The following is a 12,329-nucleotide window of genomic DNA, read 5'->3' as shown; positions in this document are numbered from 1 at the left end:
CGGTAAGGTAAGGGCTTTTGTCTTTGCTGCCCAGAGCAGCACTGATCAGACCCAAAGCTCAGCTTCTTCTCAGTCTCATTTTTCTATCTTTCCTGTAATTCGTTGCGTACTGCTATGGCTCATAGGAGACTAGGACTTACTGCAGAGGTTCTAGTAACGTCCCCTTTCCCTGTTCCCTACGAATAAATATATAAGACAGACTTTAATTTAGGTTGCCAAACTAAGACTTCTAAGTGACCGTAAATAGGAATGTGGTTCCAAGCAGTCAACTCAAACATTTCTCATCAAGATTTTGCCAACCGGCAAGGTCTAAATAACTGTTAAGGATGTTTGGCAAGAGGCATTCTGGAAACCATGCAAGAGGTGACCTGTGAATATTTAAGGCCAAATCTGCAAAGTGGCAGTAAATTTTAATGCACAAGTAATTGGAGTTAAGCATCAAATATGGTCTTATAAGGCCAAGACTTTGGCCGCTAAAACCTGTAAACATTACTGAAATATGTCCTCTGAGAGCTGTCTTCATTTTCCAAATACTACTTACTACATTTTCTTAAGATAACTAAGTCGGATGAACAAGAGAACTGAAGCGTGTTCTGATATCCCCGGAAAATGCAGAGTGCAGCCAAAGTGAGTCTGCATCTTTACAACGTACAGAACAAACAGGAAATGCCAAAGGGTCGAGGAGTTGGGGCTTTTAAAATGTGTTCTCTCAGGTTACTGGAGGGAGACTCAGAGTCCTCTCAGTTTTCTGTTAAAATTTTGTCTGACTTCCAAGTGTATGTGTATGCTCAATCTGTGATACTAGTTATTTTGGCCAAAAAAAAAAAAAAGACCTAAAAATGCATGGGAAAGACATTTTTAACCAGTAAGAGATACGGTATAAGGTCTGGAATGTTCCTTCAGCGAAGAAATACAAACTTTATTAGTAAAATACACTACTAATACATGTAAGGGCCTTTTATCCACATACTGTGCATTCTGAAATCTCTTTGGGAGGGCAGAGCACAGAGAACTGGGGATTTACAAGTTGTCTGGCTTTTAAAATACAAGATTATGAGACATCTCTTATCTTCATCTAAGTTTCAGAAAAAATTCATTTAGGGTTCAAATTCTAGTTCTACCATCTACTAATCCAGGAGACCTAAGGCAAGTCACAATCTTTACCAGCCTTGGATTTCTCCTCTGCCCCTTCTGAAGTCATGTTTCAAGGACGGTGATGGTAATTAAGCACAAACAGAACAAGAGCAACTACCATGCTGTTCGGATCAGGGCAGATGCTCAGTAAACACTGGTTCCCTTCCCCTCGTCTTCCTCAATGCTCAAGACCTCAAATATTTGATTTTATTTCAACATCTCTTTAGAAAGCATCCAAGATCAGGCTAAGAATGAGTAAAACACAATATTCCTACCCCCATAAAGCTATGATTGTATCTTTCCAGTTCCTTGAGACTAAGTCATGGAAACAGAAAAACACAATGCTGGCACTGTATATTGTGATGTCTCTGTGAGAAAGTGGTTGTAAGGAGTGGCTGACAATGCTAGGGGTGGAGGTAGATATGTGTTGTGGCTGGATCTAGATGTTCCCCCCAAAGCTCCATGTGGTCCTAGGTGGGCCTTTTTCAGAGGTGGCTGGATCTAGAGTGTGTGATGTTAGGATTGATTCATGGTGCAATGCTAGGCTCAAGGGCACTAAGATTAAGGGTGTGAGTGCTACCCGCCCTAAGTAGTCTGGATAAAATAAAAGGGGCAGAAACATGCTGTTGAGGTAGGTCCCTTGTTGCTTTTGCTACCTTATGTGTGTCATTAACTGTTTTCTCCTCCGATGCCTGTGTGCTGTGCCACTCTGCCTTGGAGCCAGCCCATTACGGACTCAAACCTCTACAAACTGTGAGCTAAATAAACCTTTCCTCCCTTAACTTGTAGGTGTTGGGTATTTTGTCTCAGCAACAAGAAAAGTAACTAAGACGGTATGTCTCAAAAAAGCCATTAATAAATTCTGAAATATGTTTTGTAGTCTGTTGACTTAGGTCATTAACTGTGTTTTACTTATGGTACAAAGTCCTACAGACTTTCTTACTGGCAAATCTTTATTAACATTTAATGCTGCATATGGGTGATTTCCTAGTTAACTATCAAAATTTGACCCAAAACATTACAGTGACATTCACTAATGGTTCTCAGTCTTTAAAAACAAGGAAATACCCTTTTGGTACTATTACAGATATTGTGACTATATTTTTAGTATTTCTGGAGGTACGTAACAATCATGAATTCATGAATTTTTTTTAAATTTTTTTTTGGTACCAGGGATCGAACTCAGGACCTTGTACTTGTGCAGCAGGCGCTGGAACCACTGAGCCTTGGCTCCATAATTTTTGTTTTTGTTTTTGTTTTTGTTTGGTACTGGGGATTGAACTCGGATCCTTGTGCTTGGGAGGCAGGCGGGGAAACCACTGAACTAAATCCCCGGCCCTAAATATTTTAATAGAATGCAAATTTTTGCTGGGCCTGCTGATGCCTGCCTGTAGTGCCAGCACTCTAGCCCGCTGAGTCAGAAGGATCACAAGTTTGAGCTCAGACTGGGCAACTTTGTGACTCAGCAAGACACTATCTCAAATTAAAAAATGTCTTTGTTTGGTTTTTTTTGGTACTGGGGATCGAACTCGGGACCTTGGGCTTGTGAGGCAGGCACTGGAATCACTAAGCTAAATCCCCGGCCCTAAAGAAATGTTTTAAAAGGCTGAGAATATAGGTGAGTGCAAAGGTCCTGGATTCAATCTCCAGTACTGGGGGGAAAAAAAGCAAATTCTTTTTACTTATAATGAAACTTTAAAATCTTATTGTGAGCTCATACAGTATCTATTCAGTCTGTACTTGAAGCTGCACAATGAACATGACCTCTCTGATCCTTGTAGTAACAAAGATGTTGCCGATTCATGGATCAATACTTATTCTCCTTGATTCATAGATGCAAACCAATGCTGTCTAGATTGCCACTGGTACAAAATGAGCAGCAAGTGTTGGAAGTGTCAGTTGATGAAATTCTGAAGGACAATCTTTGATATGCAGAATCAATATTACAAATGTATATATCTTTATATACTCCTTCTGTCAAGCAACTGTAAGGTAATAAAGAATTCTGGGTACCAAAATGTTCAGTCATCTCTAACAGCAAAATCACCGAAAAATATTCTTTGCAATAAATAAGTGCATTAGCAGGTTGAACTGGAACCTCAACTTCCTAGGTGGAGGCACCATGGGTGATCTTCTACCAGCTCCATGTACTTATCCTCTAACTTTTGTATTCTTCATTGCTGCTCATGGTGTGTACCTGTTAGCTTCAGACAATCACTGCTGGAAGCAGGGAGCCCTTTTATGGAGTGGGTCTTACACAGCCAAGAGTTGGCCAACATCATTCCCACCCAGGAGGCTGCCAGCTGCTGGTCTCTTGTGTGACAGACTCTCCGGAGGACCCCCTGAGCTCTCAGTGGGACCCTGCCTGACACCATTTCTTACTGAGCGTCTTCCTTTTCCAATCCCCACTGTTCTCACTCCGTCACTGTTTCTGACTGGAAGCACTTCCTTAATGAATCACTTGCACCTTGGCTCAGAGCCTGCTTCTAGGAGACCATGGGCTACGTGACATTCAGCATCATGCAACAGTGAATACAGCCACCGAACATGATATCACTCAGCTCTTAAGAGCCATCTTTGAAGAAAACTTAAAGATGCAGTACTATATTCTGGATCTATCTTATTTAAGAAAACTATGGTTTAATCAACTATGTACAAATAATAAATAAGCGCAGAAAAAAGTTAAAAGACAGATATCAAGATATTATCTATACAATTATTTCTTTCTTTTTTTTTTTTTTTTGGTACCAGGGATTGAACTCAGGTCCTTGCGCTTGCATAGCAGGCAACGAAAACACTGAGCTAAATCCCCAGCCCAATACAATTATTTCTGATGGCAACAGTTTATTCTTCTGTATACTGCTCTGTATTTTTAAAATTTCTGTAATGGAACCCACACTTGAAACAAGCATCTCATTTTTGTTTATAAAAACATAAGCAGATGGAACTTGGATTCTGGGTCAAGGTGTTCTGCTGGGAAGCAGAGAGGCCACAAAACACAAGATCAGAAACTAAATCTGAGGATCATTGAAAAGTGTAATAACAAGATGATATTTACTGGAAAAGAGGAGTTGACAAATAATATAGTGAATCCTTTTATATACTCTAAAATGAATGATATGCCCCATTCCAACCCACAGACCCCTTCGTGGATTTGTTTTTAATAATACATGTTTGCAGTACATGCCATTTACCATCATCTTGGGGAGTGGTACATGCACATTATACAGCTTGTTTCTTTTTCCAGTATCAGGGATCGAACTCAGGACCTTGCGCTTGCCAGGCAGGCGTGGTGCCACTGAGCTAAATCCCCCGCCCACAGCTTGTTTCTTTTTAAATCCCCTTCCCTCCTCCCTCCTCCTCTATACCCCTTTCCCCATTTTCATCCTTGTTGATATTATTAATCTCAGCTTCTGTTTATGGTATACAAGGTTTACATTCCTTAGGTTATTAGGCTCCTGCTCATGACATATCTTTACTTATTTCCCCTTTCCTCCCTTTCACCCCTCAGCCTTGTGTTTTTAGTAAATGGTGGCTCTATTTTAATGAACATGAGTTGACCACTGACGTCTCTAAGTCAACATATTACCTATTTAACAGCAGAGAATATGGTTTACTAAACTTTTTATATTCCAGGGCCAGAGATTTAGCTCAGTGGTGCCACGCCTGCCTGGCAAGCACAAGGTCCTGAGTTCAATCCCTGGTTCTGAAAAAAAAAAAAAAAAATATATATATATATATATATATATATTCCTTGTATTTAGCATACTACCTAATATATAGTAGGAATTCAATATTTATGACATAAATTGTAATTCATGAAAATTATTCCAGTCTTATTTTAGATAGCAGCAACAACTGTTACTGCTTTCTTTTTCTTTTTTTTCCAATTCCGATTTGCTCAGAACTTGTGGAAGACATTCTTAAGTACTCAAGAAAAATAGCCATCGCTTACTGAATGCCTCCTGCCATTTGTGTCCTCTCCAAAATTTCATATGCTGACATCCTAATCCCCTGAGTGATTTTAAAGTTGGGCCTTGGGAGATGAATAGACGAGGGTGAAGCCTCATGAAGGGGACCAGTGCCCTTCCAAATGAGATGCTGAAAGCTAGACAGCCCCTCCCACCACTGAGGAAACGGCCAGAAGGCCCCACGTGTGAACCAGAAAGCAGGTCCTCATCAGACTCTGACTCTGCCAGTGTCTGGATCTTGGATTCACAGGCTCTAGAACTGTAAGAAATACATTTCTGTTGTTTATAAGCAACTCGGTCTATTTTATCATAGAAGCCTAAGTGGAATAAGACATCTACTGTGTATGCCAGACACTGTATCTGAAGTTTTATATTCAAACATCTGGTTAAATTCTCTACACACAAAGTTAGCATTTGTATTTTTACAGAAGATGGCACAGAAAAATTAAGTAACCTCACCAGACTGTACAGCTCAGACACGGTAAAGAAATCTGAAGCTGGGAGGTTGGATGCTTTGCCCATGTGTCACGCTGCTTGTGGTGATGGAGCTCAAAGGCCAGCAGAGGAAAAGGTGGAGAACATAGCCTTCCTCCTTCTCTCTGTCCTGGGCTTCAGTTCCCAAACACTTGGAGTAAACAAGTGACCACAGTGTTAGAAGGCACTGGAATGGAACATGTTTGTTGCTCTAGTGCCCTGGTGGTTTTCACCATGGGGTGGAGGTGACACTGCCCTGCCCAGGGGGGATTTGGCAATGTCTGGACACATTTCTGGTTGTTAGACTTGGGTGGGAGGTGACATCTAGTGGGTGGTCAGGGATGCCATCACATGTGGAGCATAAACATTCCACAGTAGACAAGACAGCTCCCACACTCCACAAGTCAGTATGTCACTCAGAAGAGCACACGTCCCCCCTATCCACCCAGGTCACACAGCAGCTCTCAGTCTAAAGTCCTACACCGTTTCTACCAATATACACCGGGGTTCTGCCTGGAATTTTCAACCTGAGTCTTCTACATGCGGGAGAGGAAGGAATCCAGCCAATCACTTCTGGGAAGCCTAAAGGCCTTAGGCGACTGGTAATTAAACCTGCGGCCTGCCAGCCCACCTTATTGAACTGATCATTCCAAGTCATTCCACAACCCATTGAGAAGTTCTGTGGCCAGAGGGAGGAGGCAGGCATTCTGCTCAGCTTCTCCTTGCCGGAAGAACTCAACACCAGGCTGTCACTGGGCATTTGTCCCCCTGAGGAGGACCAGCCCTGACCTGCGCACCCCTGTAATGCTTCCCCCAAAGCAGCAGCAGGGACCCGAGGCTGACACAACCACTTCTTCCCTCTCTTCAGCCTGTCCTCCTCCTGCTGGCTGCCTGTGTTTGCTGAACTAGAGCAGCTTTGTATTTCAGGTTCAGGGAACTGCCAGGCACAAAGAACAAACCTAGAATGTTCACACATACCCTAAATTATCCTTTTGACCACCGTACTTATCCCCTGGGAAGTTATCCAGCTGCCGGCTCCGCTAAGTGAAATGGAGCCTGAGCACCTACTTGCCTACTTTCCTTGGAGACTCAGCCAGTGAGTTCTGAGTGAGGTTTCAGGATCGCCCTGGGCCAAATCATCCTAAAAAGGCCACTGTGGGAGGTTTCACCCACCTGATGCCTGCCCTCTTTTTCTCAGAAGGAGAGGCTAGTCAGTAGGAGACGTCTCAGCCCTGCAAGAGAGCAGAGGTGCCTTTTCTGCTGTGGCCGCCTGAACAGAGGATGTGGGCTTTAATCAGGCAGGAATTGGAAGGCTGGCGTGTTCTTATTTCAGTCAGCTGGGGCGGAGGGCGAGGAAACCCACATCCAAGCGTGTGGAGAGGGACTCGGTCTTCTAGGCTCAAATTCAAAGCTAAACCCACCTGTTTCCTTTGCAGTCAGGGTGGTATTTCCAAGGCTGCCATGTAAAGAAGATAGTTAAGTACAGTTTGTCCATTCATTTGCTCCACAAATGCCAAGGCAGTGTTCCAGGCACTGTGATGAGGTGTGAGGGACAGAACAAGGGCAACGTGACCTAGTGCCTGCCCTCCTGGCTTGTTTTTTCCTGTTGATTAATGTGCAATAACTGTACAGGTTAATGAGTTACATACAACGTGCTATTTCAACATGTGCATATAACATGCACTGATCAAATCGGAGTGCTTAACAGTTCCCCTCTCCAGGCTCTTATTCTACAGCCTTCTTTCTCCACTTGGCTGAGTTCATCTCTCAGGGAGCCCTTGGCCATGTCTGAAGACATTTTTGGATTTTACAACCAGGGAAGTGTGGAGAAAAACGCTATATCTAGTAGGGTGAACCCAGGGTTGCTGCTAATCATCCTGCTCGGCATTGTATAGCGCCACAACCAGGAATCAAGTGCTTCAAAATGTCAATAGTGCTAAGGCTGAAAAAGCCCAGTCTGGAGGGGAAACAGACATTAATCAAACCATCATACTAGTGAACTGATATCTGCACTCATTTTTACACATTTACCACACTCTGAGAGCAAGCAGAATGTACAGAAAAGGAAGCTGAGGCACACCCAGGTGGGGGTGGTAGGCACAATCAGGTCAAGCACCGGGGTAGGGCTGTGTGGGTGGACAACAGAGATTAGCTGAATATATCCAGACAAGGGGGCAGAGGAGCAGGGGCAGGGAAGTGGTCAAGTAAGAGGGTCTCAAGTGCAAAATGCCTGTATGAAGAAATACTGTGGGTGATTCTGGGAATATCTTTCTTTATATACCATTATCATTGTGATGATTTATATCTGAATACCCCCCAAAGCCTCATGAGATCATAGGTGGCTCTTGGGTGGCCATGGGATTCTGAGGGCTGACAGCTGATTTGCTGCTAGGAGTGGGGTCTGGTCAGGAAAGGTGGGTCCCTGTGGGTGTATCTCCCTTCCTGGCTCCTCTCTGGACTCTGTTTCCTGGCCTCCATGAGGTCAGCTGCTTTCCTCTGTGGCAGGCCCTTCCGCCATGCTGTTTTTGCCCTGGTGCTAGCCACCTTCAGCCTGAAATCTCTACAAACTGTGAACCAAAATAACCCTGTCCTCTTTTAAGTTGTGGGTGTCGGGTGTTTGTCTCGGGGAGGAGAAGGTGACTAAGCTAGATGTCCTACAGACTCTGCAAGAAACTTCTGACCTATGGCTATAACCCTGACGGCTCAGTACAATATATCCAAAGCCCAAACTATGGAGAAGCTGGGAGAACTGATCAGACACACTGTAACATCTACCTTGGCCCACTGCCTTCCTTCCCCACCACCAATCACTGTGTGTTCCAAAAGGCAGAAATAAAAATCCTACTTTTCCGTAGCTTTAACAGTGAAAGCACAAGTGTCATAAAAGAAAAACCGATAAAAACTATTAAATTGGATCTCATCAAAATTTAAAACTTTTGCTCTGCAAAAGATCCTGCAAAAATGATGAAAGACTATGAGAAAATACTTTCAAACCACATAGCTGATAAAGGAATAGTATCTAGAATACATAAGGAACTCCTGAGATCCAATTATTTTTTTAAAAAACCATGCAAGCCAATTAGGAAATGAGCAAAAGATACAAAGAAGCATTCACTAAAGAGGACACATAGATGCCAAATGAGCCCATGAAAAGGTGTTTAAAATCATTGGCCATTAAAGAAATGCAACTTAAAACCATAGTAAAATATTACTCCTTGCCAATTGAAAGTGGTTAAAATAAGATCAGTGAAAACATCAGTTGTTGGTGAGGCTACAGAGAAGCTGAGTAACTCACAAATTGCTTGTGGGACTGCAAATAGGCTACTCTAGGAAACAGTTTGATAGTTTCTTACAAAATTAAACATGTACTTTAAACATGATCCAGCAACCCTGAACATTTATTCCAGAAAATGAAAACTCATGTTCACACAAAAATCTGTACATCAATGTTCACAATGCCTAATCTGTAATAGCCCCAAACTAGAAACAACCCAAATGTTCTTCAAGAGATGAATAAAGAAACTGTGGTACATCCACACTGCAGAATACCACTTGGCAACACGAAGGAACAATCCATTGATGCAAGCAACGACTTGGAGTTGGGTGGATCTCATGGGAATTATGTTGAGTGAAAAAGTCAATCCCAAAAGATTATATATTATATGATTTATTTCAAGAATGTTATGTAAACAGAATCATACGCTATACAGTGATTTCAAAAGAAAAAGACAAAAACTAAAAATTTAGTTGGCAAACAAATACCACTGTCCCTTAAAACTAATCTTTTTATCATTTACTTTCTTTTGGAATGCTACATGCCCACTGAAACTACAGATTTTTAGAGATTTACCAGATATTATGTTGTTCCATAATCATACATTTTCATTCCCATTTGGTTTGTGACAGTATCAACTCAGTCTTTAAGAAATAAATGAACATATCTAGGACACTGTATTTGGCCTCTACATGCTCTTGAGAGAAACCACCCATATTCACTACAAATTAACCACATGACTTTGACAAGTGTTTCACTTTACCGTGCCTCAGTTCTTCCATCTGTAAAATGGGTGTAATAATTGTCTCCACTCAAGAAGTTATTATGAGGATTAAAAAAGGTGCTGTCTTGAGTTCTTAGGCCAGTTCTCAAGGCCTCCATCAGAGCTGGCTTCTGCCACTGCTGTCATTTACCACAGTTGCCACGAAGGGCTGAGGTCCTCTCTTCAGCCTCCTCAAGTGCACATGAGAACCCATCTTAACATCTACTCCAAATGCAAAATACTAAAAAATCATGATTTCCAAAAATCAAAAGGACTTTAAAGCAGGCTTTTTAATTTACTCATGGTCTTTTTCCAACTGTGAGCTATTTCCTTTATTTTTTTGCTGCAAGAGCGAATCAAGGGTCTAGTGTGTGGCATTAGGGAAGGTGACCTGGGGGACGGGTGGTGTCTTGTCCTCACTGGAGCAGTGGCACAGCCCTGGCCACGAGGTCAGAGATGACCAAAGACCACGGGTCACCTTCAGAAATGGGCCTCAGGCTCTACAGATTTTCCTTGTGTTTTTTCCAAGGCTGCCAAGCTCATGATTAAGAAGTGTTTTTCTACCAGCCTGAAATTGAAATAGGGTGAGATTAGAGTAAAGCAATGGTTGAAAAGTGTTAGTGTGGCACAGCCAGACAAGTCCTAGCTCAGTGGTCAAGAGATTTAAAGGTGGAAATCTGGCTTTTAAGTCAACTCGCTACTGTTTTGTTTGTTTAGATGGATGAAAACCTGAAACAGGAAACGCTTGATGACTGCCCGGACAGACCACTTAGAAATAATGCTGAGCTACACTGGAAAACCTATTAGGGTGGTCACTGGAAAAAGAGGTGATCTAGGAGAAAAACCTTACATTTTTGCAAGCAGACCCTGAAATTCTAGGATATAAGGAAAAAGTACTCTTTTGTTTTGGAGGGGTTTTTTTGGGGTTTTTTTGGGTGCCAGGGATTGAGCTTGGGTTCTTGCGCTTGCGCAGCAGGCGGCGAAACCACTGAGCTAAATCCCCATCCAGGAAAAAGTACTCATACCCATAAACTTACTGTTCTCCAAGGTCCCATATTTCAGTAAGCGACATCACCAACCGTCCATTCAAGAATCTACTATAAAAGTCTGGGAAGTATCCTTTCACTTAGTCCACTCAAAGCATCAACAAGCTCTTTCATTCTACCTCTTGGATATATCTCGGACAGTCTATCTCTGTCCATCTCCTTTGTCCCCAGTCCAAGTCAGCAACCTCTCTGGAAGAGAATGCTGGTCTTCTATACCCAACTCACTGGCCGCACTGATTTACTGACTTATGTTGACACACACGCAAAGCTGGTTATGACCCTGTGCACCTAGACCTGAGTCAAACAGTCCAAGGACTTTTCTATGCTCCTGCAAGGAAACCTTATCCCACTGGGCCCAAGTCAGCACCCACGACTGGATTTGGCTTCCGTTTCCAGATACACTGAGCCTGCCAGGCTCTTTTCAGTGCACACATTCATGCTCAAACTTCTCCTGAATGGGACATTTGTCATTTGACTTCTCGTTGTGTCTGTGATCCTGCTGGGGATGCTGTCCTGTTCACTACTGTACCTCAGCAGCCAGCAAGGCATTGATGATCGGCTTACTCGCATGGAATACTATAGTCAATTAGAGATGCTAACCTGTAGCATCCTTATGAATATCCTGTACATTCATATTCTGCAGCAGGTTTTCTTCTCTTCTTTTTTTTAAACAACCTTGACACTGTTGACAAGTTGGGCTGGATAACTATTTTAGGAGAATTTTGCATATTCTAGAATGCTTAGCAGTGCCTTTATTTATGACTAGATTTAGCATTGCACACCAAGGTGTGACAACCAAGTATCCTGAGACATCGACAAATGTCCCTGGAAGACAGGGGAGGGACTGACCCTGGTTGGGAACCACTATCATAGAGAAAGGTTAGGAACTGGTGAATTAAAGATAAGATTTTCATCCTGCCCACCAAATGCCTAATTAACGTGTACTTTGTCTGAATCACAAAGTAATAATGAGTTTTAATATAGTGTTAATTAACCACCATTCATTTGTAACAGCATTTCAGTAGGAACACTCATTTCAAATCTCTAGTAATGTTTATAAACAATCACGAAGAGGTGGGATGGCCCATCCAGAAAGACCCAACTTTTCTTTCTGCACCAGTATTCCAGGCTATATGAAATGAAATGATACAAGGTATGGGGAGGGGCCAGGGAGTTGGAGAGGAGTTGAGAGATGGCCTAGACTCTACACATCTGGTCTGACTTTCTTCTGTGTTTGGCACATAAAAAGAGCATTTTGGCTCCTTGCAGAGAGCAAAATTTTTCTTTTCTACACTTGGGCAGAGCCCAGGAATGAAATGTGAAGGACCAAGTCTCTCCCGACCTAACTCCCTGTCCAACTCTCTCTGACGAATGCTGTCTGAGCTCACAGCCCCTCTTCAGGAACACAAAAACGACTTCCTAGTTTCACCTGCCACACTGCAATAATATTTTCAATTATTGGTTAAACTACAAATGCCCCACAAGTCATTTAAATAAATCTCACATGTATGAAATAGTCAATTGTATTCTCGGAGCAATTCCCAGCTGTAAAAATAGAGCCATACTGAACACATTTTTTTTCCTGCAGTTAATTGAAAATACTGCACATAGAATGCATGATTTAAAGCACCCAGGAGGAATTTCAATTTGCATTCCCTATTTTAAAT

General features: G+C 42.4%; 1 protein-coding gene across 3 annotated transcripts in view; it reads right to left on the bottom strand.

Moving 5' to 3' along the window:
* Serpine2 (serpin family E member 2) overlaps positions 1-12,329 on the bottom strand; it is a 59,500-nt gene that overhangs the window by 30,223 nt on the left and 16,948 nt on the right. Inside the window, exon 1 of one of the 3 annotated variants that reach the window (XM_087205987.1) lies at positions 7,001-7,130. The exons of the other annotated variants lie outside the window; for them this stretch is intronic. Coding sequence (XP_087062113.1) covers positions 7,001-7,074 — 74 coding nt within the window. The 5' untranslated portion in view covers positions 7,075-7,130. Of the gene's footprint in view, positions 1-7,000; positions 7,131-12,329 lie in introns of those variants that run through there. 3 annotated transcript variants of the gene reach the window in all.

Source organism: Heterocephalus glaber, unplaced genomic scaffold (assembly GCF_053883595.1).
Source record: "Heterocephalus glaber isolate CG9 unplaced genomic scaffold, H.glaber_assembly_v1.0 deba00000621, whole genome shotgun sequence".
Taxonomy (NCBI): domain Eukaryota; kingdom Metazoa; phylum Chordata; class Mammalia; order Rodentia; family Bathyergidae; genus Heterocephalus; species Heterocephalus glaber.
The sequence above is the reverse complement of the archived record's forward strand: the minus strand, read 5'-3'. Positions and strand labels throughout refer to the sequence as shown.